Source organism: Sinocyclocheilus grahami, unplaced genomic scaffold (genome assembly GCF_001515645.1).
Source record: "Sinocyclocheilus grahami isolate Dianchi unplaced genomic scaffold, SAMN03320097.WGS_v1.1 scaffold203.1, whole genome shotgun sequence".
NCBI lineage: Eukaryota > Metazoa > Chordata > Actinopteri > Cypriniformes > Cyprinidae > Sinocyclocheilus > Sinocyclocheilus grahami.
This window is the reverse complement of record NW_015505382.1, coordinates 1,292,742-1,314,826: the sequence shown is the minus strand read 5'-3', so window position 1 is coordinate 1,314,826 and position 22,085 is coordinate 1,292,742. Positions and strand designations below refer to the sequence as shown.

The following is a 22,085-nucleotide window of genomic DNA, read 5'->3' as shown; positions in this document are numbered from 1 at the left end:
ACGCTCAAGGCTGATTTATACTCGACGCGTCCGCAAGTTCGCTTTGAGTGCGCGCGACGTCGTTTTGCGTGGCGGTGTGCACAACATTTTTTGTAACTTTCCGCGCAGCTCCGCTTCCAAAGATGCACGAGTTCAAAGCGACTCTAGCCGAACATGCACGTCTTTGCCGGCATTTGTGTGAAACAGAAGCAGTTTGGTGTAGTCACACTCACAGATCACGTTGCGACCGCACTCAGACATTCAGGAACAAACTTTTTAGCGCTGCCCCGCAGTTTTATCAACTAAATAGCTTAATCACTCAAGAGGTACATTATCTTTTTCAACAAGGAGCTGGTAACATCGTTGTTTCTAAAGGAATTAAAGCCACTTCACTGTTAATAGAGAAACGCGGCAAACGGTGGTAATTCATACATACACTCTGTCTCTCTCTCTCTCTCAGCTCTCTCTCTCTCTGTGTGTCGTAAATGAACAGTTGATGAATTACACTTTTCTGAGAATAGAATATTGAAGTGGAGATCGCTAAACTGCAATGGAATACAGGGGCCAGCTGTATCGATACTCGTATCGTCAAATCTCTGTGACGATACATCGTCGTATCGATATTTTGAACACAGCACTAATTAGAACGGCATCGCATATAATTATTAAATTAAATCGTAGCGTTTGTGAATTCACAATTATGCTTAATGATGTATATTTTTAAATGGGTTTAATACATCATGCAGCCTTGGAAAACAGACTAATAATGTGTTTTTATACATCCTCGTCTGTGAAATGCGCCACTTCCGGTATTTTGCCAGTTAGTCGACGCGAGCAAAATGAAGTCGAGGATTTTTAAAGAAATTTCTTTCTTTTATTAGAAATCGAATAGTCTAATAAAATCAACGAATCGCGACAGCCCTACTCTCCTTATTTTACTTTCTGTCCACCTTATGGAGGCTGTTTAGTAGACATTGCCACTATATCATGCTGTGGCCTGTCTGACACCATTTAAAAGCCGGGTTATTTTCCTTGTGTGATCCTTAAATCATGTTTGAAATCTCTTTCTTGGGTGTAAACAGGATTTGGCGGCTCATAAAGCTCTCTTTAAATGTCTTGCTCATTAGCAAAGTCTCAGAAGATGTGGCCACTCATGCTCTTCAATTTTACTGATGACCGCAAACTGCTGCCTTTTTACTTTGAAACTAAAACAAGGACACAAAGACAGCCTTTAATGCAGTTTGAAAGTCCCTACTTCTCTTTCTTTTCTTCCACTCTTATTGTTGTCTCTGCCCTTTTGCTCTATATTCTTGGCATCAGTCATGGCTTATGAGTGGCCAACCACAAAAAAAAGCAAAATGTGTATAAATGAAGCAAGGTTTGGAAAGCCTTGTCACGGCAGTCTTCTGCCGACACTCACAGATTCCGAACACTCACACAGAAGAGCTCTGTCAGGTTGTCCAAACTTTAGGCCAGGATATTCCCGAAACAACTGTGCTCACATTTTAGTTCTTCCACTCTTAGTCATGCTGAAGATCTCGCAACATAAAGCATGTAAGAACTTTATTTGCAGTGCTGCAAAATCCAGTATAAGCTAGGGGAGGGAATCGCAGGGTACCTCACGATAAGATACGAATCACGATGCATGGCTCATGATACAATAATATCATGATACAGCGATTATTGCGATAATCAATATATTGCTCGACAATCCTATAATGATACATCATTCACGATATCTAACTATGAAAACAAAATGCCTGTGAAAAGGTTAAGTGCAAGTTTTCTTTCTTTATTTAAAGTCCCCCTCTAGTCAAAAATGTTATCCTTTAAAACTCATCTTTGATCATAAAAATGACATATGCAAAATTTTTTTCTTGTGAAAATAATTTTCTCATGCCTTAAAATAGCTTGAATGCAACTCTACACCCTTGCCTCATTTACTATACGCGGATCTATAAATACGCAAATTAGCCCCGCCTCCACTCAGTCACACAGCAGCCAGCCATGAGCCAGCACCTCCTGAACTGTAGTAAACGCGATACAATGGCAATGGCAAGTGGAAATATTGGTTTAATTAAGCCATATGTGTTTGAACCAGAAATAAGCTGGTATGCTCAACATAAGCAAGGAGACTGATGGCTAACTTCGTGAGGTAACATTATCTGTTTGCGCTGGTTCGTAAATAGATAATGACTGATAAAACTGTTTTTACTAGCGGACAACTACAGTGGATACTGTAACATTCGTTAAATTTACTTACTTGACGATGTTGTGTCCTCAAAATGCCTTGAAGACTCAAATGCAGCCAAGTTTGTGATTCCAAATCGTGCCCGCGATCATACGCGTGTGACGTGCGGATGTCAATGCGGGAGAGGTGCGTCTGACTCTGGGCTACTTTTACACTGCTGCTGCGGGTTATTATTGACGTTAGCGGTTCTAAATACAAATAAATAAGCGCTAACAGCACATGACATCGTGAAAATAGGGGGAAATATTAACAGTTGGCGAAACATCTACAGAAAAAAAATATAACTGTTAACGGATTAACCTGGCTGCCTTCTCACTAGACCCTTTGCAGCACAGTTAATGTTATGCTAAGGATAGGATCCCTTGACGTGATTGGTTATTGAGTTTTGTGACGCAGCAAAACAAAGACGGTTTCAAACCACGTTTCTGTGACTGCCTTTGGGAAACTACAGTTTTAAGGAGAAAATACTCAGCAATGGTGTTGATAATGGTTAGCAATGGGGTTTCCTAATGGTTAGAGAGTCGGACTCGTAACCCAAAGGTTGCGGGTTCGAGTCTCGCACCGGCAGGGATTGTAGGTGGGGGGGTGAATGTACAGTGCTCTCTCCCACCTTCAATACCAGGACTGAGGTGCCCTTGAGCAAGGCACCGCACCCCCAACTGCTCCCCGGGCGCTGCAGCATAATGGCTGCCAACTGCTCTGGGTGTGTGTACACTTGGATTGGTTAAATAGAACACTAAACATGTCACGTCACTTCACTTCACTTCGTCACTTCACATAAATGGATTGACACATGGTTTGTCTAAAAGCATATTATAAACAACATAAATAACTTGATTTTGACCACAGGGGGACTTTAAGTCCAAACGGTTAGAAAATGGCACAAAAAGTTCTGTAAATCAAATTTAACATGTTAAGTAAAGGAATCACTTTATTTATATATATATATATATAAATTTGGTACATTTCAAAATTTACCTGGAGTGCTTTTCTCTCCTCTTATCATAAAAACGGAAGGAAAAATAGCCGTTCACATCGCATCTTTTGCGCGCTCAAGTTCGTTGTTTCAAATGTAGACACGCGGCAAGCACACACACACTGCACACTTCTGTGCCGCATTACGGCTCTGACAAGGTTTATATACTAATAAATTACAGAACGTTTAGCAAACACTGAGGAATCAAATAACATTTTTTAAAAGAGAGCATCCATAGCATAACGTAAGGTAAACAGCAAAGATAACAAGCTTTTCAAAATGAAAACAAAAAGGAAAGTAAAACTAAACTTGCTGTCGATGACAGTGCTTGCATGTTTTTTTCCCCACAAGAATACCAACATGTTCACATTCTCTGGTTTAAGAAGCGGTCTTTTACTTTACTTTAGCATGAAAACCATCCGTCGTTTCCTCAATATTCGCGTAATTTTTGCTGCGCGCACCTTCGCGCTCCTGCTGACGAGGCGAGTATAAACCAGGCTCTACACACAAGCATTGCGCAAGTTCAAGCGAGTAGCGTAGTTTCGTTATGCTTTCAGCTTCATTTGCCGTTTGATGTTTCACATATGCAACAGAAATGGCAGCGCTCATGAGTTCAACAACACGGTGGTCGCGCCAGTGCGACCGCACACAAAATGTTGTCCTTTGGTCACAGTCTGGAGCCCTGGTTGCATTCCTACTTAGGACCAGTACATGACCAGCTTAAACCAGCTCAAATCAGCTACCATGTTTCAAAACATACCTAACCAGCATATGCTGTTTTTTTTCAACAGGGTTCTGTACCACTAACAGCACCAAAGATTATCATGGACTGTAAATAATGATTGTATGCTTCTTTAATTGTCTAACGGCCTTATCTTGTATTGATAAAACAGGTAAAGTTGGTTGAGCCAATAGGTGCATTTCCATTACAGATTTGTGCAAACGTTTGTGATATTTTATTAAATGTTGATTAAAAAAACTATTGCGAAATGACGGTGTTTCTATTAAACCAATGTTATGCGACTAGAACAATTTTTTCCGGATGTTGTTTGAATTGTTGTTACGTACATAGCAGCCACCACACTAGCCATTCATTTTTAATCGAAGGAGACATATGCGTGTATCTTTAGTGAAGCAGCGCAGAGAGACACTTCTGAAACGTGTTGCGGCACAGCTGGTATAAACACAAGCATTGACTACAGTGGCCGTGTCGGAGCCGTAATGCACCACAGATGTGTGCAGTGTAAATAAGGGGTTATCCAAGCATTAATGACAAGGAAAGCCATTTATACTTGAGAGCGGCCACATATGAGGTCTTTCTTGGCGTATGTTGCCTGTGCTCAACATTTTTGCCTCGTATTAGTTTCTAGCAGTCGGATTTTATTGTCTAACAACAGATCACATACTGTAGTTAAAAAAGAATTTGTCCAGTGGCCATTTAACATAATCGATTTTTCCACTCCTGTAAAGGGGCTTTTTTTCAGCAGGTTACAACACAACATAGTGATTGTGGATACAGACAGTAGTCACTTACACATGGGGAACAACAATAGCGTCATAGATGCTGAAAGCTGCTTATTGTGATTTAGCTGGGACTTTGGGAATGGTTTGATACCCTTGTGATCACACTTCAGTCTGTAAGTAAATGCTGTACCAGTGGGGCTTATGCTGTACTGTGGCTGTTTAAAAAACACTGTTAAAGGCGTCATATGATGCTGCTAAAAATAACATTATTTTGAGTATTTGGTATGATGAAATGTGTTTATGTGGTTTAAGGTTCAAAAAACACATCATTTTCCACATACTGTACATTATTGTTTCTCCTCTATGCCCCGCCTTTCTGAAACACGTCGATTTTTACAAAGCTCATCGGTCTGAAAAAGCGAGGTGTGCTCTGATTGGCCAGCTATCCAGTGCATTGTGATTGGCCGAATTCCTCAAGTGTGTGACGGAAATGTTACGTCCCTTACCATATTGTGATGCCTGCGGCAACCACATGTGACAACCCCGGGCTGGACTCCGCTTCGTCCACGGTGAAAGCCGATCCGGCGATCGACAGTGCAAAGTTTAAGTATTTCCTCAGCGACCAGCACGGATCAGCTCCAGGCATGACGAAGTGATATCGTCCTCTTTTGGAAGGCCAAACAAAGTAGTTTCGCTTTCACAACAAAGCACACAGCGCCTTCACGACATGGCGGCGGCGGCGGCAATACTACAGCGATAGTATAAAAGTTACACCTTCTTTCTTTGCGTGAACGTTTGGGAGGCATTATGCAAATCTTCCCACATAGTGATGTAGACATGTGGGGGCGTGTTAGAACGAGCCGTTTTAGGTAGGTGTGGCTGACTCTTAACTTTTATAAAGAATATCTCTTTGGATTTGAGACTTTAGTCTTTGCAGCTTTACAGATCTTTATGCACCAAGAGCTTGTAACACTCCAAAGAGAAAGGAAAAATTTAAATCACATCATATGACCCCTTTAATGGCTGCAGGGAGATTTATGTCTTTTTCTAGTATCTTTAATCTTCTTGACATCTCTTAAATCTCTTCCTCTTCTCTATTTCCCCCCTCTCATTCACCTTCTCCCTGTGAATGTCTGTGTTTTGCTGACAACATAGTAGAAGTACTGTAGCTACTGGTACTGGAGCTATAATGGGAGCACTTACATATTTGTGGGTGGGTGTGTGTATGCGGTTATGTTTGTGAGAGCAGAGGCCAATTACTTGCACAAACAGTTTTCATTTTAAGTTGGGATACCTCAAGTTCTCTGTTCTTGATTTCATGTCTTCACATGTTGCATTTAAGGAACTAATCTGGACTGTCGTGCTAGCTTTTCATGTCCTCTTTTGTTGAAATGCTGTTGATTTATTTTAAGACTAGCTGAGGCCAGAAAAATGTTGAGAGGATGTGATGAAGCTGCCTGATATTTAGTTTCTACATCCTCTCGAACCGATTCTGCCTAAAGATGACTGGTTTTTCACAGCGAAAACAATGCAGCACACACTACTGAAACCAGAAGTATTTGGGTCTGCCTCACCCTCATCTGGAAAAAAAAATGTTTATGCTAAAGATTTTTTTCTTGTCCATTTTTTCTTTTTGCAAAAAAATAGCATGTTATTTTTTGTCAAAAAGGAAGGACCATGTAGATCTTTCTGAAATTAGCAGTGGCCAGAACAAAATTGTTAGTTCTTTTGTATTGTGGCTTGAGTCCATGCGTCATTAACAGCTGAAATGAGAACTCTTGAGTCATTATTTGCTTCCTCTCTCTCTTCCTCAGTAGCTCACTAACAGGAAGTTTGTTATACTGCATCATCATCCTCACATTGCAAGTAGGAGGAATTCATCTGTGAGATTAAAACCATTGTGTAACTCACCCTAAATTTAGCATTTAGCATGCTGATATAGGTTGGGGAAGAATTTTTTTCTTAAATGTGACTTCTCTCTGATTTTTCAAGAGACTACAATCCATTAGCATTTCCATTCATCGCAGTGTTAAATGCTCAGCTGAAAGTACACAACTTCTTTTGAATGCCTGTCAGGGGTTTTATCTACAATAATATTGAAATGTGAAAACTAGGGCTGGGTAAAAAATATTGATATCTCGATAATAATCGATTCTCATTTTTACAGACTGATATCGATTCTTAAATCCCAAGAATCTATTAGTCTAGCCTGCTTTCAGTTAATGAATGGAACATTGAAAGGCCTTTCTCATCCAATATATCGCAATAAGCATTGTGCTTTTGGTACTTTTAATATGAAACAAAGTCTCAGATTTCAAATTCTGTCCAATGTATTGCAGTATTACAATAAATGCTATTTTGGCGCTGTTTAATGTGAAGTGACAGATCGCTGTAGCGCCTCAGTTCAACAGACATGAACTGATCATCTCCTCCACGTTAATACCAGTTTCAGCACAAAATAAACATGACTAAACATCCGAAGGTAAATTAAAAGAAAATTTGGCATGTACTAACCTGATATACAGTATATATCCAAAATAATCTATATTGAATCGAATCGAATCGCAAGCTTGTGAATGAGAATCGAATCGAATCATGAAATTTGAGTCAAAACCCAGCCCTAGTGAAAACTGACATTGAGTATGTCACTGGCTTTGCAAAAACCAAACGAAAACACACCTTGAGAGTCCATGCTTTCAGTGCATGATATAGCCTATTAGAATAAAGTTAGAATGAGTTGTCATTTATTTGTATCATGATATAGTTTAGAAATATCACAGGAGCAAAGAGGGCTGTTTTTTTCTAAATATCAGCATAATTGCAAATTTACTATTCATTTTATAAAACAAGTAATTAATATTGAGTTACATTTTAGACACAATATGCTTTTATTCTGTTTCATCAAGTTCTAAACAAAGCCACAGAACTGTTGTACGTCTCTAACAAACACCAAGATATTTTGTTTCTAGATGAATCTGAGTTTTTGAATAAATTGTAAAGTGAATGACTCAATGACTCGTTCATTAAGATGTTCTTTGTTTTAGTTTCATATTTTAGTTTTAAAACATAATAGCATTATTTATGCGTTTGTAATTGCAATGTAAATGCATTTACCTCTGAGCTGCCTTAAACAGTCTGGATAAATACAGTGCACCTAAATGGCACTTTTGATGCAAAGGGGGCAAATATCACCCCTTAATGGAACCGTTCATCTCTGTCACTAACCACTGTGAACTAACCGCTACACAGAGTAAGAAGAATATGAAAATCTTCAGGAGTCAGCTGTTCACGACAGGCCTAAACCAGCCAAATTGGCAACACACTCAGCAAAATATTGACTAATTATTGTTATTGCCAAAATCCTAGAAAATATTTAAATATTATATCAGCAGGAGCTAACAATGTTATGTCATTAAAAGAACCGTTTTTTTAGCCTGATCATTTTATCCATAGCAAGGTGACATTTCATTGATGATGGCCATAAATAGAGAAGAGATGTCTCGCAAGGTCACCTGATGATCTGTATTCTTGTGACTTGAGAATTGCTATAGTCAGTTTCAGTGCTTGCAGTTTTAGTGCTTAGTCATTCAGAGTTTTCATCTGTCTTGGTTAGAAGAATAGTTTGTCTTTTAGACGAAAGCAGGTATTAAATGGAAAGCCAAGGCATTTGTCTGTCAACCCTCTACATTGCGAGTAAATCACTTGCATATGCGACTAAATCTTCACTCTGGGCGACTAAATGATGTCTAATATTAGCCACTGGCTAATAAATTCTCAGATTTTACTCGCCAATGTGTGAGTTGGAGGCTGAGTATAAGTTTAGCACAGATATATTTTCACTCACAGAACACACTGACTGAGCGCTTCAGAGTTTCATTCTCTGTCAAGCGATCTGTGCTATTTTTCATTTCATCTCAGTGGATGCTCAGCGCACCTGTATTTGACATACCGTAAACTCTAGTGTAAAGGTGTATGACTCGTCGTCGCTTTGTCTCACACATGCAGAGAGAGAGAGAGCGAGACAGAGCGAGAGTCTTACATAACATGCAGAATTGGCGCTCTACATGTAAACAATATTCTTTGTTGCATTTTCCTGTCAAAATAACAGCGTTCCTTTGGAATTCTTCAGCTTTTAAGAACTGCCGCTTTCTCCGGTGGGTGAAACTAATGCGCATATGACATTCTCATTTGCTGGCACTCACCTATTATCATCCCTGTTTTGATTTCAGCAAATCAGTTCAAGCGAATGCACACAACCTGATTAATATTCATGAATCCAGCAGCTCGTTATTCCTTTAATGCATTTTATATTGTTCTTAGTAGAATTCGTAGTATTATTATTATCTATCAGTACTATGGTTAGTTATTTCCCTTTTTTTTTGTCAGAAACTCTGAATGACCAAAATAGCACCACCACCAGTCCTAAGTTCAGTTAAATTGACTAATGTGCATTCATACATGGTTACTAAGTTTGAATTCTAATTACTAAAGTTCTGTCATTAAATAATAGGCCTACTTGATTATCATATTATAATGCTTGACTGACTGATGTTAAGAGTGTACTTTCTGATATTTAAAAAGCTGTGCCATTTTACAAACACTGTGTTTGTAAAATGGCATACTGTATATATATATATATATACCAACACATACAGTACATATACAGTATATCAGTCTGGCGAGTAAACTAAAAACTTTTCTAGCCAATGGTGATTCAATTGCCAAGGTGTCCGTAGAGGATTGTGTGTCTACATTAGGCACAGATTATGAGAAAAGTGTTGGTATTTTCGGATGTCTTTCTCTAAGAAAGATCAGGCTTTAGAGTGTGGTAAAATGCTCATGTTTTAGGCCATTAGTTTAGAAAATTCCCAGAATGGTTTTCTAGACTAGGATGCCTTGCTGACCGATATCCCATATCCCATTATAGCTGTGCTGCAAATCATACAGGCTACAGTTTTCTTTTTTTTCTTTTGTAATATTGCCCAATAGGTCTGGATATTGACACAGATTTCATGAAGTGATTCGATTACATTTCAATTCATTCATGTTGATTACCAAACACATATTTTTGAATGTCCAATATATGGAAAGGACATTCAATTTTCATGTTAAATCATCTGTATAATAGTAGGGATGCACGGAAATGAAAATTCTTGGCCGAAGCCGAACAAAATGAAACACTGGGCCGAAGGCCGAATACCGAAAACGTTTTTTCGCATTTTTTTCCCCCATGCAGGCCTATTTTGCCATTTTTTCACCATTGCATAAATTAAATAGCCAAAATGTGCTTTTTACTGTTTTGTCCTGCTTTTCAAAAAAAAAAAAAAAAAATTACAAAACAACAATTTAAAAATCTTTACTTAACACTGAACATTTTTAAAAATTCTATCAGACATTATACCAACAAAGCACAATTTAACTTAAAATTAATAAGTTAGTAAAATAATATTTTTTTGGCCATTTTTGAGACCCCCTTCTTGAATCAGGCATGTATTTTTTACTGTACAAATAAATGCAGCCTTGCTGAGCAGAAGAGACTTACAGATCAGTGTTTCCCCTAGATTTATTAATCAAAAAGAATGTCGAATTAATTAAAATCATGAAACTTAAACAATTTAACATCAATTTATTAAAAGTTTAACAAATATAAAATGTTTAGGGCCCTATGAAATGTTTTATTTTTCCAACCTTATGTTTTATTGTATCCAAATTCTGTTTTAGCATGTCTAATTATTTGAAAGCATAAACAAGTTTCATTTATTCTTACAATAGCCTTATGATATTTTGCTCAGAAATTCTGTGTTGTGTATTTACATTTTTTAAGGCATAAAACATTCATTTAATCTATCTTTTAAGTAATGAAAATTAAACAAATTTTATTTTTTGGAAAATAAAGGTAATTTAATATTACAATTAAAACATTGAAGAAATATTGAATGCTTATTCCTTAAAAATAAGGTTTTAATAATTTTAGTAGTAGTAGTTGCAGCCTGTTACGGACATTCTACTGAACGATAGTAATATATTTCTGCCAATGCCCTCAAGTTAAACCGAACGTTTATTTTGACGGGTTGCCGTGAATAACTTTACATTTCTGTGTGTGTATGACATGATGATAGTTTTACTCAGATGAAACAGTTAAATGCTAAAGAAGTGAATCTCAGAGCAGTTCTGGAGATGTTGTTCATGTATTTATGTCCTCATTAGTGAGATGGCAGACTTAATATCACTGGAAGCGGCACGAGCGTTTCAGTAAGTGTACTACACAAAACCGCGCGTCTGCGCCATTCATTAACACAGAGACACGCAGAATTCATATTTAAATATGAATTGTTTTGCGGCTTTATATTTACAAATACTAGTGGGAGTGGGCTCACTTGTGTGTGTGTGCGTGCATCGGGGCTGACTCGTCAATAAATGAGTACAAAACAGCGTTTCCTAGCACCTGTCGCTTACTGATTGTTTGGAATTATAAATATGAACGTAGTTCGTCTGTTAATATCCAATGCACTTTTTTGTTTGTTGTTTTTTTTAGTTTGTTACTCAGACGCAGGCAGTACGCTGCATGAGACAAAAAAGTAATATAACCAAAATAACCGCATAACTGCTCTTTAGTGTAGATACATGTTGATTTTATCAGACGATGCCGCGATTATAAATGAGAGTGACTCCTGGTTAACATGTATTAAAAGGGGTCGTGTTTAGTCACTATTTAGTGTGGTATTTTTTGACAATATTCACTCATCATGACAGTAAAATAGGGCATTCTAAGTCAATAAACTGCAGTATTTCCTCTCTCAATCAGTAGAAAATATGGTTAACACCCGATCATGCATGAAAAAAAAATACCATCATGTACCGTGAAACTGGTAGAATTTTGAAAAATACCATGATATAAATTTTTGGTCATACCGCCCAGCACTACTGATTAGTATGCTCAGGTGTGTTTGATTAGGGTTAGAGCTAATCTCTGCAGGAAAGTGGATCTCGTGGCCAGATTTGAGGATCCCTGCCCTAATCCCTTCAAAGAGTGAGAGCTTCAGAGGGTTGAAGGGAGTAGGGGACCAGACAACTGTTTCTTGAAGTGCCCTTCTGCGTCATCATCCCGTGCCTACACGGAGGTGCCTTCATCATGCAAAGATTCTGTGCAAAGAATCATGGGTAGGGGTGCTCTGATTGACCGGCTACCGATCACTATCGGCCAATAATCACGTTGGGATGTTTGATCGGCAGTCTCTAAAAAGGCCGATCTCAAAAAACGATCTTAAGCTGATGACTCTGCTGCGAGATGTTTGGCATGACATGCAGCGGCACCGTCTCAGTCTCTGTCCGCCGCGGGTAAAATAATTATAATGCTGAAGGTGAGGTACTCACCTTCATATTTCTTCATTAAATAACTTATAAAGTAATTTGAAAACCTTGTGTGAGAAGTAATTTCACAAACACCGTGAGTGAATCAACGCGTATGCGCTCTTTCTCTTTCTCTCTTAAAATACGCAAATGGTTTCAAATCACCACACATCGCGTCTGTCTATAAGCGAGCTGCACGCTGCACAGTTTACACAGGAATTGTCACTTGCACAGTCGAGGTCATCGTCACTAAAGTTTATAAATACAATTTAATTTTAATTCTTGCCAGTGTTTAACCATTCAGCACTCGCGCGCTCTCCTGGAGACCGTACGCTCATGCACACTCGCAGCGCACACACATAACGCCAGATACACATTACTCTGTTTGCAGAACATACGTGGTGCGTATTTTTTCCGCGCTCATGTTAACGGATTAAAGCGTTCACACTGCACACGGTTCTGAGTAACAAACTAAAAAAAAAAAGTAAAAAAAAAGTGCATGTGATATTAACAGATGAACTACGCTCATATTTATAATTTCAAACGATCAGTTAGCGACAGGTGCTAGGAAACACTGTTTTGTACTCATTTATTGACGAGGTTTGCCTCCCCAGACACGTCCCATTGCCAGTTGTTTTACTTCCTGGCCAAGGGGACCCTCGGCATGGACGTGCAGCTGGCCTCGGGGCCTACGCAAATATGTGTTTCCCCCAGTGAGCCTTCTCGCACAGACACTGTGCAAGGTCAGGGAGGACGAGGAGCAGGTTCTCCTGGTAGCGCCACTTCTCAGTTCAGTTCCCCATGGCGAGTTCCTCCCGCACCCTCGGCAGTCAGGCGTGGCGGGGTGCCAGACGCCAGGTTCAGCACTCGTGTGCATGCCCAAGGTCAGCCCTTGTGCTGGGCTAGGTGCCCGTGTGTAGTGATTCCCCCTTCGGGTGATCCCACAGGTGTATTCTTCCACGGTACGGCTCCCCTCACGGTAAGCCCGTGTCTTTCCCTGGCAGTCGTTCACTGCCATCTCTGCTGCGTAGTCATCTCACCCCAGGGGGGTTGAGTCTACCGCAGGGACTTCCATATGTAGCACTGCCCTGGACCAGTCCATATGTGTAATTCTGCATTTGCACGCGCTCTCCTTTTATACCCACGCTGCGGGGCGGGGTGCGCGTGGCGAAACACGCACGCCAACTGTCATTGGCTTGTTTAGTTAACACTCGAAGGTGATTGGGCTCTCGGGCGAGATCCCAATTCATCAGTCACGACCTTCAGGGAACGAGGGTTACATAAGTAACCGAGACGTTCCCTCACCACGGTGCAACAGTGAAAAGGGACCCCTTTCAAACAGTGTCGCGTCCCGAACGTTGTTTAAGCGACATATACCGGCATTGCGGTATTTTAAAAATGTATATTAAAAATTTACAGAACAACAGTAAAATTACAATACTAACATTTATGAATGTTGATAGAGCTTTTATTTTGGGAGAAAAACGCAGGAAGATCTCAGTGCTTCTTTTGTTGACAACAGCAGATTTATAACTGATTCTTACGAATTTGGGAAGATGTTTGTCACACGTATCACATTGTCACATGCCTTTAAAAAAATTAACAAAAATGTTACTGAGCAACTGACGAGTAACAGTGTTTCAGCACAGATTTTCCTCGAGCTTTCGACTTTGAACCTTGGCGCCGCCAGCTCGTGCAGCGCTGTCAGAATACATGCAATTCGTGCGTGCATTAGAAAATATAACATTCTGCAGTTTATTTACTAATCGTTTGAGGTGATTTCAATCATCATACAGTAGCCTAACCACCAGCATCTGAGTGCTTCTTTTGGTTGACAAACTGATTCTTACGAATTTGGGAAGATGTTTGTCACACGTATCACATTGTCACATGCCTTTAAAAAAACTAATAAAAATGTTACTGAGCAAATGACGAGTAACAGTGTTTCAGCGCAGATTTTCCTTGTGCTTTGGACTTTGAACCCTGGTGCCGTGAGCTCTTGCAGCGCTGTTTGAATACATGCAATTTGTCAGTGTATTTGAAAACAACATCCTGCAGTTTATTTACTAATCACATCACAGTAACCAACATCAACCACCTCTTCTCATTGGAGACATGAGATGCAGCACTAAGCAGTAGGGCTGTGCGATTAATCGAAATCGAATCGAAAAGATTTGAGACGTTGTGATGTGGACGCGATATTACTCTGTTCCAGAGCATATGCATGATTTAAGCCTTGAGTAGCAATCTTACTAGCCCTGGGCAAGAGTGAGCGCACCTCCGTTCTCCCCAATCAGCACTGCTCTAGCCAACTGCGTAAACACCCACCATTAAAAAAAAAAAACGGAACGCGGGACGGGAGAGAGACAGAGTGGGATTATGGCGTCTACTGGGTCAGATCGATAGTTAGGCAAATTAAAACTAAAGAAAACCGTATGCAACTTAAGCTTCGAAATGACAGACAACGAACAAAAAAGGTAATTTGCAAGAGCTGTGCCATAACGCATATCCAGAACTCCCTTATCGGTTCTGTTTTCAGCACTGGAGAATAAAAGATACATTCTTAGATGTTTTTGTTAGTACGTGAACACTATCTTACACATTTTATCTCCCCAACAGATTAATTTGAAACATGCATGTTGGCTATTCCCAATTCAGAAGAACGCACACACAGCCTGTGTCTGTGAGTGTTTCTCATACTCGCTCCTCTCTGCCCCACGTGGCGTGAATCCCGCGTCACGGACGAGCTGTTCATGCTTGCCGCACTCACGCAGCCTGTCTCGTAATACTCGTATATACTCGCACCTGGCTCCGCACCGCAAGTCTTCACAAGCGCATCTGGCAGTATGAATGAGGCTTGACGCACGCGTGCAACCTGTGTCGACTCGCGCCTGGCTCCGCGTTTAAAACGAATGTAAATTCAGTCTAACTGCTTGCTAATTTCACTTGGATGAAATGAAACATTCAGCACATTTTCCACTTGCTCTTAAAATCCCAAATACTTAAAATGAATAAATCAATGTAATACTTTAATAATTGACTTAAGAAATACAGTTCTTTATTTATAAAAAATAAACAAATATTTTCTGTGAAATTCAGTAATTAAGTTAATTCTGTAAAAGTAGTTATACCATTATAATCTTGCCTGCTGAAGAAAAAAACAATAGAACCCCTCCCAAAACACAATAACAAATTTAATGGATTTCAGGGTTATAATGGGAATTTGTTTGGTTTTAATGTAAACTATAATGGTGTCTATTTGATGGATTCTATTGGTGGGATGTAATCTGGCAGATGGCAACCAATAGAACAACAGTAATTCCTATTGGAATAATGCCCAAAACAAAAAGTAATTTTGTAATGGTTTAATGGAAACTATAAGAATTTCTGTGATGGTTTCTATTGTTTTTTTCAGCAGGGTAATGATACCCATACTGTGCTGCACATTATTGACAATATTGAGCTGAAGCTTGACTTTTCAAATTTAAAATCGCAAATCAAATCGCAATATCTGTCAAAAAAATTGCAATTTGATATTTTGCCCCAAATCGCACAGCCCTACTAAGCAGTCTCTCGCTGTTGGTGCTTCGAGCTTGTAATGATTTTTGCATCTTTCTCAGACAGTTTAAAATACTTTCACACTGCAGACATGTTTGCTGCATTAGTGTGCGCCTCTATTTGATCACGTCACATCATTGTTCGGTACAATTTATTTGGTCTTTTCGCTTATTCAGTTTCGGTTGCCGAACATTCGGTGCATCCCTACAGAATAGTATACTTTGTTCCTTATTTGAACAGATTAAAATAATATAGTGGTGAAGGGTGTTAAATGTATGACATACCCGCTAGGTTCATTTTTAAAGCCTGCTCTTAGAAGTTTAGGTATTGCCTCCTTGCTTTTGGGACGATGGATTTCAATTTGGGTCACTTTATATGGGACAGCTTTATGAGCGACCGACCTGTTTTTCATAGGCAAACTGAAGATTATCTTTAGATAACTGTACATGTTCTGTGCCAGTGTCACGGTCTGCTTGAAAGCTATTAGAGCGAAGCGTGCTAACCTTTCCTGTGCTGCAAACTGCTGATGTAGTTTTTGTAGGCTCCCCTTGAAGGTCAAGTTAATTTTATTTAATTATATTTTCTCTATAGTGCCAGATCATAACAGAAGTCATTTAAAGTTACCTTTCCGATAGAACAGGTCTTGTACCTTTTATTAAACAAACTAAATAGCCTTATGTTATTGATCTTATTTACACGACGGCATGTCATTTCGGTCTCTGTAATGGTCGCGCTCTCTGTATCACGCGCACACACACACACACACACACACACACACACACACGTACGCGCGTATACACACAAGTGAGCACACTCCCACTAGTATTTGTAAATATTAAGCCGCAAAACGACTATTTGAATATGAATTCTTCGTGTCTCTGTGTTAATGAATGGCGCAGACATGCGGTTTTGTTTACCACTTGTACTGAAGCGCGTGTGACGCTTCCGGTGATTTTAACGTCTGCTGTCTCACTAAATGAGGACATAAATACATGAACAACATCTCCAGAACTGCTCTGAGAGTCACTTCATGATTATTTGACCGTTTCATCTGAGTAAAACTATCCTCGTATCATATACACACAGAAATGTAAATGTATTCACGGCAACCCGTCAAAATAAAAGTTTGGTTTAACTTGAGGGCATTGGCAGAAATATATTACTATTGTTGAGTAGAATGTACGTAACAGGCTGCTACTACTACTACTAAACTTATTAAAACCTTATTTTTATGGAATAATCATACAATATTTCTTCAATGTTTTAATTGTAATATTAAATGACCTTTATTTTCCAAAAAATTTAATTAAATTTTCCTTTAAGAAAACGAGTGAATCGTTACGCCCCTAGTCATTATAGTAACCATCAGTACACCCTACAGTGAGACGAATAGTTCAAGTTATACTTGAATATTAGTTTTTTATTTATTGCTGTTTGTGAATGGGAAGACAAGAACAGAGAGAGTGAAAGGTGTAGCAACTGAAGTCTTTCTTAATGGTAAGGTTCTGCTGTTCATATATTTATCATTACATATCTCTTGGGACGTTGTTAATGGTTGAGCCTGTGTACATTTGCACCCCACCATCATTCAAATCAGTGAGAGCAACCCACAAGGGTAAATGCTCAGCTCTCTACAAAATACATTAGCTCCCTCACCCTCTGTTTTGAAGAGCACTCATGTCTCTTTCAGTCAATGGCCACCTGTCCACTCCTCTCACATTACCTCTGCTTTGTTCACTAATATTTCCTGTATTCACTTTGAGTCACTCAGTCTCTGTCCATTAATAATAGTTTTAGAGATCTTCTAGGGTGAGACCTGCACTCTGCATTTAGGATGTTGGGTCTCTGATAGGGGCATTTGATTACTAGATTACTTAATAATAGGACATGTTTAGTCACATGAACCTTCTTCAGATTTATCTTTAGGTTGTGTCTCCTTCACGTTCTCGCTTTCTCTTCCTTATCTCTCTCCTTCTAAATTGCCCCACTTTCACTTGCATTAAGAAGATATCTGTTGAACGATCCTGCATCTTCCTGTAAGGGTATTCCTTGCAGATTTATTTGCTGATCTTTTTTCACTTTTTCTGGATTGAAAACTTGCAGAATTCTGAATGATTTAATTAGCACTACATTGAATCCTGGAAATAAATAAACCATGGTCTGGTCCAGTACTGTGAAATTTTAATACCAACTTGAAATCACTCTCTATTTTTTCCTCCATGAGCAAGTAGTCCCATATGCACAGATTCTTACAGACAATGGTAATTTTACAGTAAAATAATTTTATTTTAGAGTAAAATATTTGAATAGTTTTATAAAAACTTCCATTAATTACAAATCCAAATCAATGCACACCCTAAGATATAAGCAAAAAACTATTTTATTTTATTTTTTTTTTCAGTTTATGTCTGGTCTGGGTTGGGTACACTCTTATTAAAAGATGACTGCTTTATAACCAGGCAAGCCAAACTATTTATTAAACAAACATGCAATAATACATCGAATTTGTGTGTTATAGCGAACAATGGTTGTTCTGATTCTGATGAATTTAGATTGTTTTAAGTGTTTGTATTCAGCAATCCCATTAGGATTAAACTATTTCCTGTGCTATAATCTGAACTCAACCATCTAACTCCGAACCTCTGCTTCCTCTTGTTGCTTTGTCTGCAGAACAATAGTGAGAGTTGTGAACTGAGAAGACCATGTTGAAAGGGGGAACCGCCAAGGCGGCACTGCCCAGGATGGGAGCCCCGGAGCGTGCAAAGCTGTCTGCCAGCAGCTCCCAAAGCTCATACTCCAGCAACATCGGGATGAAGACCTCTAGATCATCCAGCACCATTGCCTCTGATCTGCGACTCAGCAAGGTAAGCTGTAACACTAATCTAATAAACCAGTGGAATGGATGAGTGGCGGGAGTGATGGGACACTGACAAAAAACAACAGAATGCAGAACAAAAGTGGTGGAAAACAATAAATAAACTGCAAGATGTGATGCCAAAAGATGTACACATGTACTGTACATAGGGCCAGTTAAAATTACAATATATTCCTCATCATCCTCATATGTGAAATATGTCAATATTTGACATATTTATAAATATTTACTCTTATGCAGGCTAGATGATGTCAACATCAGAACTGTTTGCTAAATATTTGGCATGGTGTCAGCATGTCATCTTTATTTTAATGTTGTGATATTGTCATATTGTCTCTTACAGTTTATGAGCACTCAGGTAACAGAGTCTAAATTAGATTTTTTTTGCTGGTGTGCTTTAACTGTATGTGTCATGTTTTCATTTATTAAACCCGAACGATTCAGTAACTGATAGCTGCTAACCAATGAATGCCATGACTATTTGGTGTGCAGTTATGATGCATATCAGCTGCCCCTAAGAAGCTAAGCTGGACACATATGAAACTGAGATTTTGCATTTAAACAAATGCCACAAGAAAATAGCTGTTGAACCATGCTTATTTACTTCATTTAAATTTGACATTAACTTATATAGTATATAATATTTTTAAAAAGGTTTATTCATTTGGTTGGTATTGCTTTGGATGTTTCTGAACATTTAATAGTTAATAGCAGTAAAATAAATAGTAAATAGAGATCATAAGAAACGCACACTGTAAACATTTACACATACTACATAAATTACACTTTAAAATGTCAGCCCAAACTTGTGAGAAAATGTAACTACTTTTGGAGTTGTCAACTTTATATGAATGTGAATGGAAAAGTATAATTTTTAGAAAAAAAAGATGAAGTTCCATCCCTACACATAACCCTTAGTGGGACATTAGATCATACAAAAATGTTTAAATAAGATTCACATGAATTAGCCACAAATTCGTCAAAATGTAAAATAGTTATGAATTGCCAAATAAAGTTTGAAGCAGGCAGTAAGAATCCTTATCAGCCACTGCTAGAGTATTTGACAACTCACATCAACTTAGCCAGCCATAACAGGGCCTCATCAATATTTAAATGAAACTTTCCTATATATATATATATATGCATTCTCACCAACACATCCAAAGAAAGAAAATGATAAAAAGTTTATAATTACAAAATCTCTATCCATAAATGAGTTTAATGGTTAATATTATTATTTTTATGTTAAGATTAAATTTTTTTAACGCTGAATTTTTTTTCTTTACCTTTTTTTTTTTTAATGCAACCGTAAAAGTATTAGCTGGAATCTTCAGTCCTCTGAATTTTCATCTATCTTTCATATTGATGCAATTGATGCATCAAATCAGTACCTCACAGATTAAAATATTCTTGCTAATGTTTTTTCTTGTTTTAACCATCATTTTTGATACATTTTGCATTGCAGTAAATGTATCTTGATTTAAGATTGATTAGATATTTGTGCTTGAAAACAAGACAGAAACACTGCGGACACTTTTTGCAGTGCCACTGCACATTTGACACATATACTGCAGTACAAACTCTCGTTTTTTGAAGGAAACGGTCATTTGTGTGTTCCTGAAACCAAATGTAGCCGTTCTGAGAGTGTTTCTGTGAAAGAAAGAGCGTCCTCGGATCAGACGAGTGTTTCGCTGCTCCGGATGGAAATTACTATTAAGTCATATTTGGCATTTTAATGGCTGTGAGACATCAACAGTGACCAAAGAAAACACTCGAAGTTGAGAAAAGAATCACAGCGTATTATTATAACCTTCCTTTCTGGAACTGCTGAATATAAATTGGACTTACATGAATTAAGGCATGCAACGACAACAAAGCTGAACCCACAAGACAGAGCAAAGCAGGCGGCCTGTTTTTCTGAAATCTGAGTTTTGTTTTTGAAGCGTGTGGGAGAAGAGATCTCTGAAGGACGGGGTTGAACTAAAGGAGTAAAAGGTGAGGAGGAGGGTGAAACGTCTGGGAGAGTGTTGAATTCTGGGACAGGTTGAGCAACATCTGACCACAGTTTTTACATACACTCTTAAAAGTACATCCCTGTCCACAAAAGCTTCTTTACAGTGGAAAAATGGTTCTTTTAAAGAATGAAAATGTGCTCATCCTCAGTTCAGATTTGGAGAAATGTAGCACTGCATCAGTGTCTCAGCAATGGATGCTCTGCAGTGAATGGGTGCCGTCAGAATGAGAGTCGTCTTAATGCTGGATTTGTTTCAGCTTTTGTCTTCTCCAGATGTTAACTGATGGACTGGAGTGCTGTGGATTATTGTGATGTTTTTATCAGCTGTTTGGACTCTCATTCTGATGGCACCCATTCACTGCAGAGCATCCACTGCTGAGACACTGATGCAGTGCTACATTTCTCCAAATCTGATGAAGAAACAAACTCATCCTAATCTTGGATGGGCACATTTGTGATTGGGTGAACTTTTCTGTTAATGTTTAATAGTGTATCCTGGCTTTTGCATGATTGGCTTTTGGGCTTTGCTAAGCGGTTTCTAAGGTGGCTTTCTCAGTGTTTTTTTGTGTGCAAACTGTCATAGAAATCAAGATTTGTGTCCGGATGGATGAAGAATCAAAAGAGAGAGATCACAGAACATGGACCACATCTCAGATGTGTTTCTGTTCAGAAAACATGCTGCAAAAGACAAACACATGAAGTGGTTTCCAAAGTGTAGAATTATTTGGGTCCACTTTCTCTCCATCTGTCCGCAAAGAACAAGGCATCAGTGACATGTGCAAGCTGGAAAAACCTCCAATGAGAAACATCTGAGCACAGTAGCTTTAAATGCATTCAGACTGATAGAAACCCGTCTGTATGTTTGAGTGACGTCAGAATCTCACAGAGATACGCTTCATTTGAGCTCAAACTCACACACGCTTCCTCAAAAAACAACAGCAGATGTGGACGTGGAAACAAGAAAGAAAATATTTATCCCCCGTCTTAATTAAACTGCAATTTCACTATAAAATGAAGCATTTCAATCATAATTTAAACAAACACGAAGCTAATGTTCTGATCCTTGAACGCCGGCGTTTCTAAAAACCGAAAACGACACAGAAATAGCAACAATATGGAAGCAATTGATGCTAATTAAACTTTATATTTATGCCTCAATAATTGGGTGCATTTGAGTTGTGGATGTGTTTTTTCTGCTGGAGTCTGTGATTAAAAGTGCTCTGTGTGTCTCTCTCTAGAGTCTGATTTCTGGGGCCCGCGGTGGCCCCACAGACGTTCGGGGTCTATACGAACACAATTAACAGAGTTTACAAGAGTCCATGAGTGTTCTTCATCCGTTTAACCCATTAAAGTGAAGATTCTCTCACTTCTGAAGGGCTTTTATTACCCACACTGCCACGGTTTGTTAGAGACACTGTTAACTTCACACAGCTGTCAGGAGTGACTGAATGAGACGTGTTTTACTGGCTGACACACCATCATACATATACAGTATACAGTGGTGTGAAAAAGTGTTGGCCCCCTTCCTGATTTCTTATTTTTTTGCATGTTTGTCACTCTTTAATTGATTGAACTATCAGTCTGGAAAAGGTTATAAAGCCATTTCTAAAGTTTTGGG

General features: G+C 38.7%; 1 protein-coding gene across 1 annotated transcript in view; it reads left to right on the top strand.

The window, feature by feature from the left end:
* Positions 1-22,085, top strand: part of specc1 (sperm antigen with calponin homology and coiled-coil domains 1) — a 199,801-nt gene that overhangs the window by 63,290 nt on the left and 114,426 nt on the right. The window contains exon 2 of the mRNA XM_016285908.1: positions 18,249-18,442. Coding sequence (XP_016141394.1) covers positions 18,281-18,442 — 162 coding nt within the window. The 5' untranslated portion in view covers positions 18,249-18,280. The remainder of the gene's footprint in view (positions 1-18,248; positions 18,443-22,085) is intronic.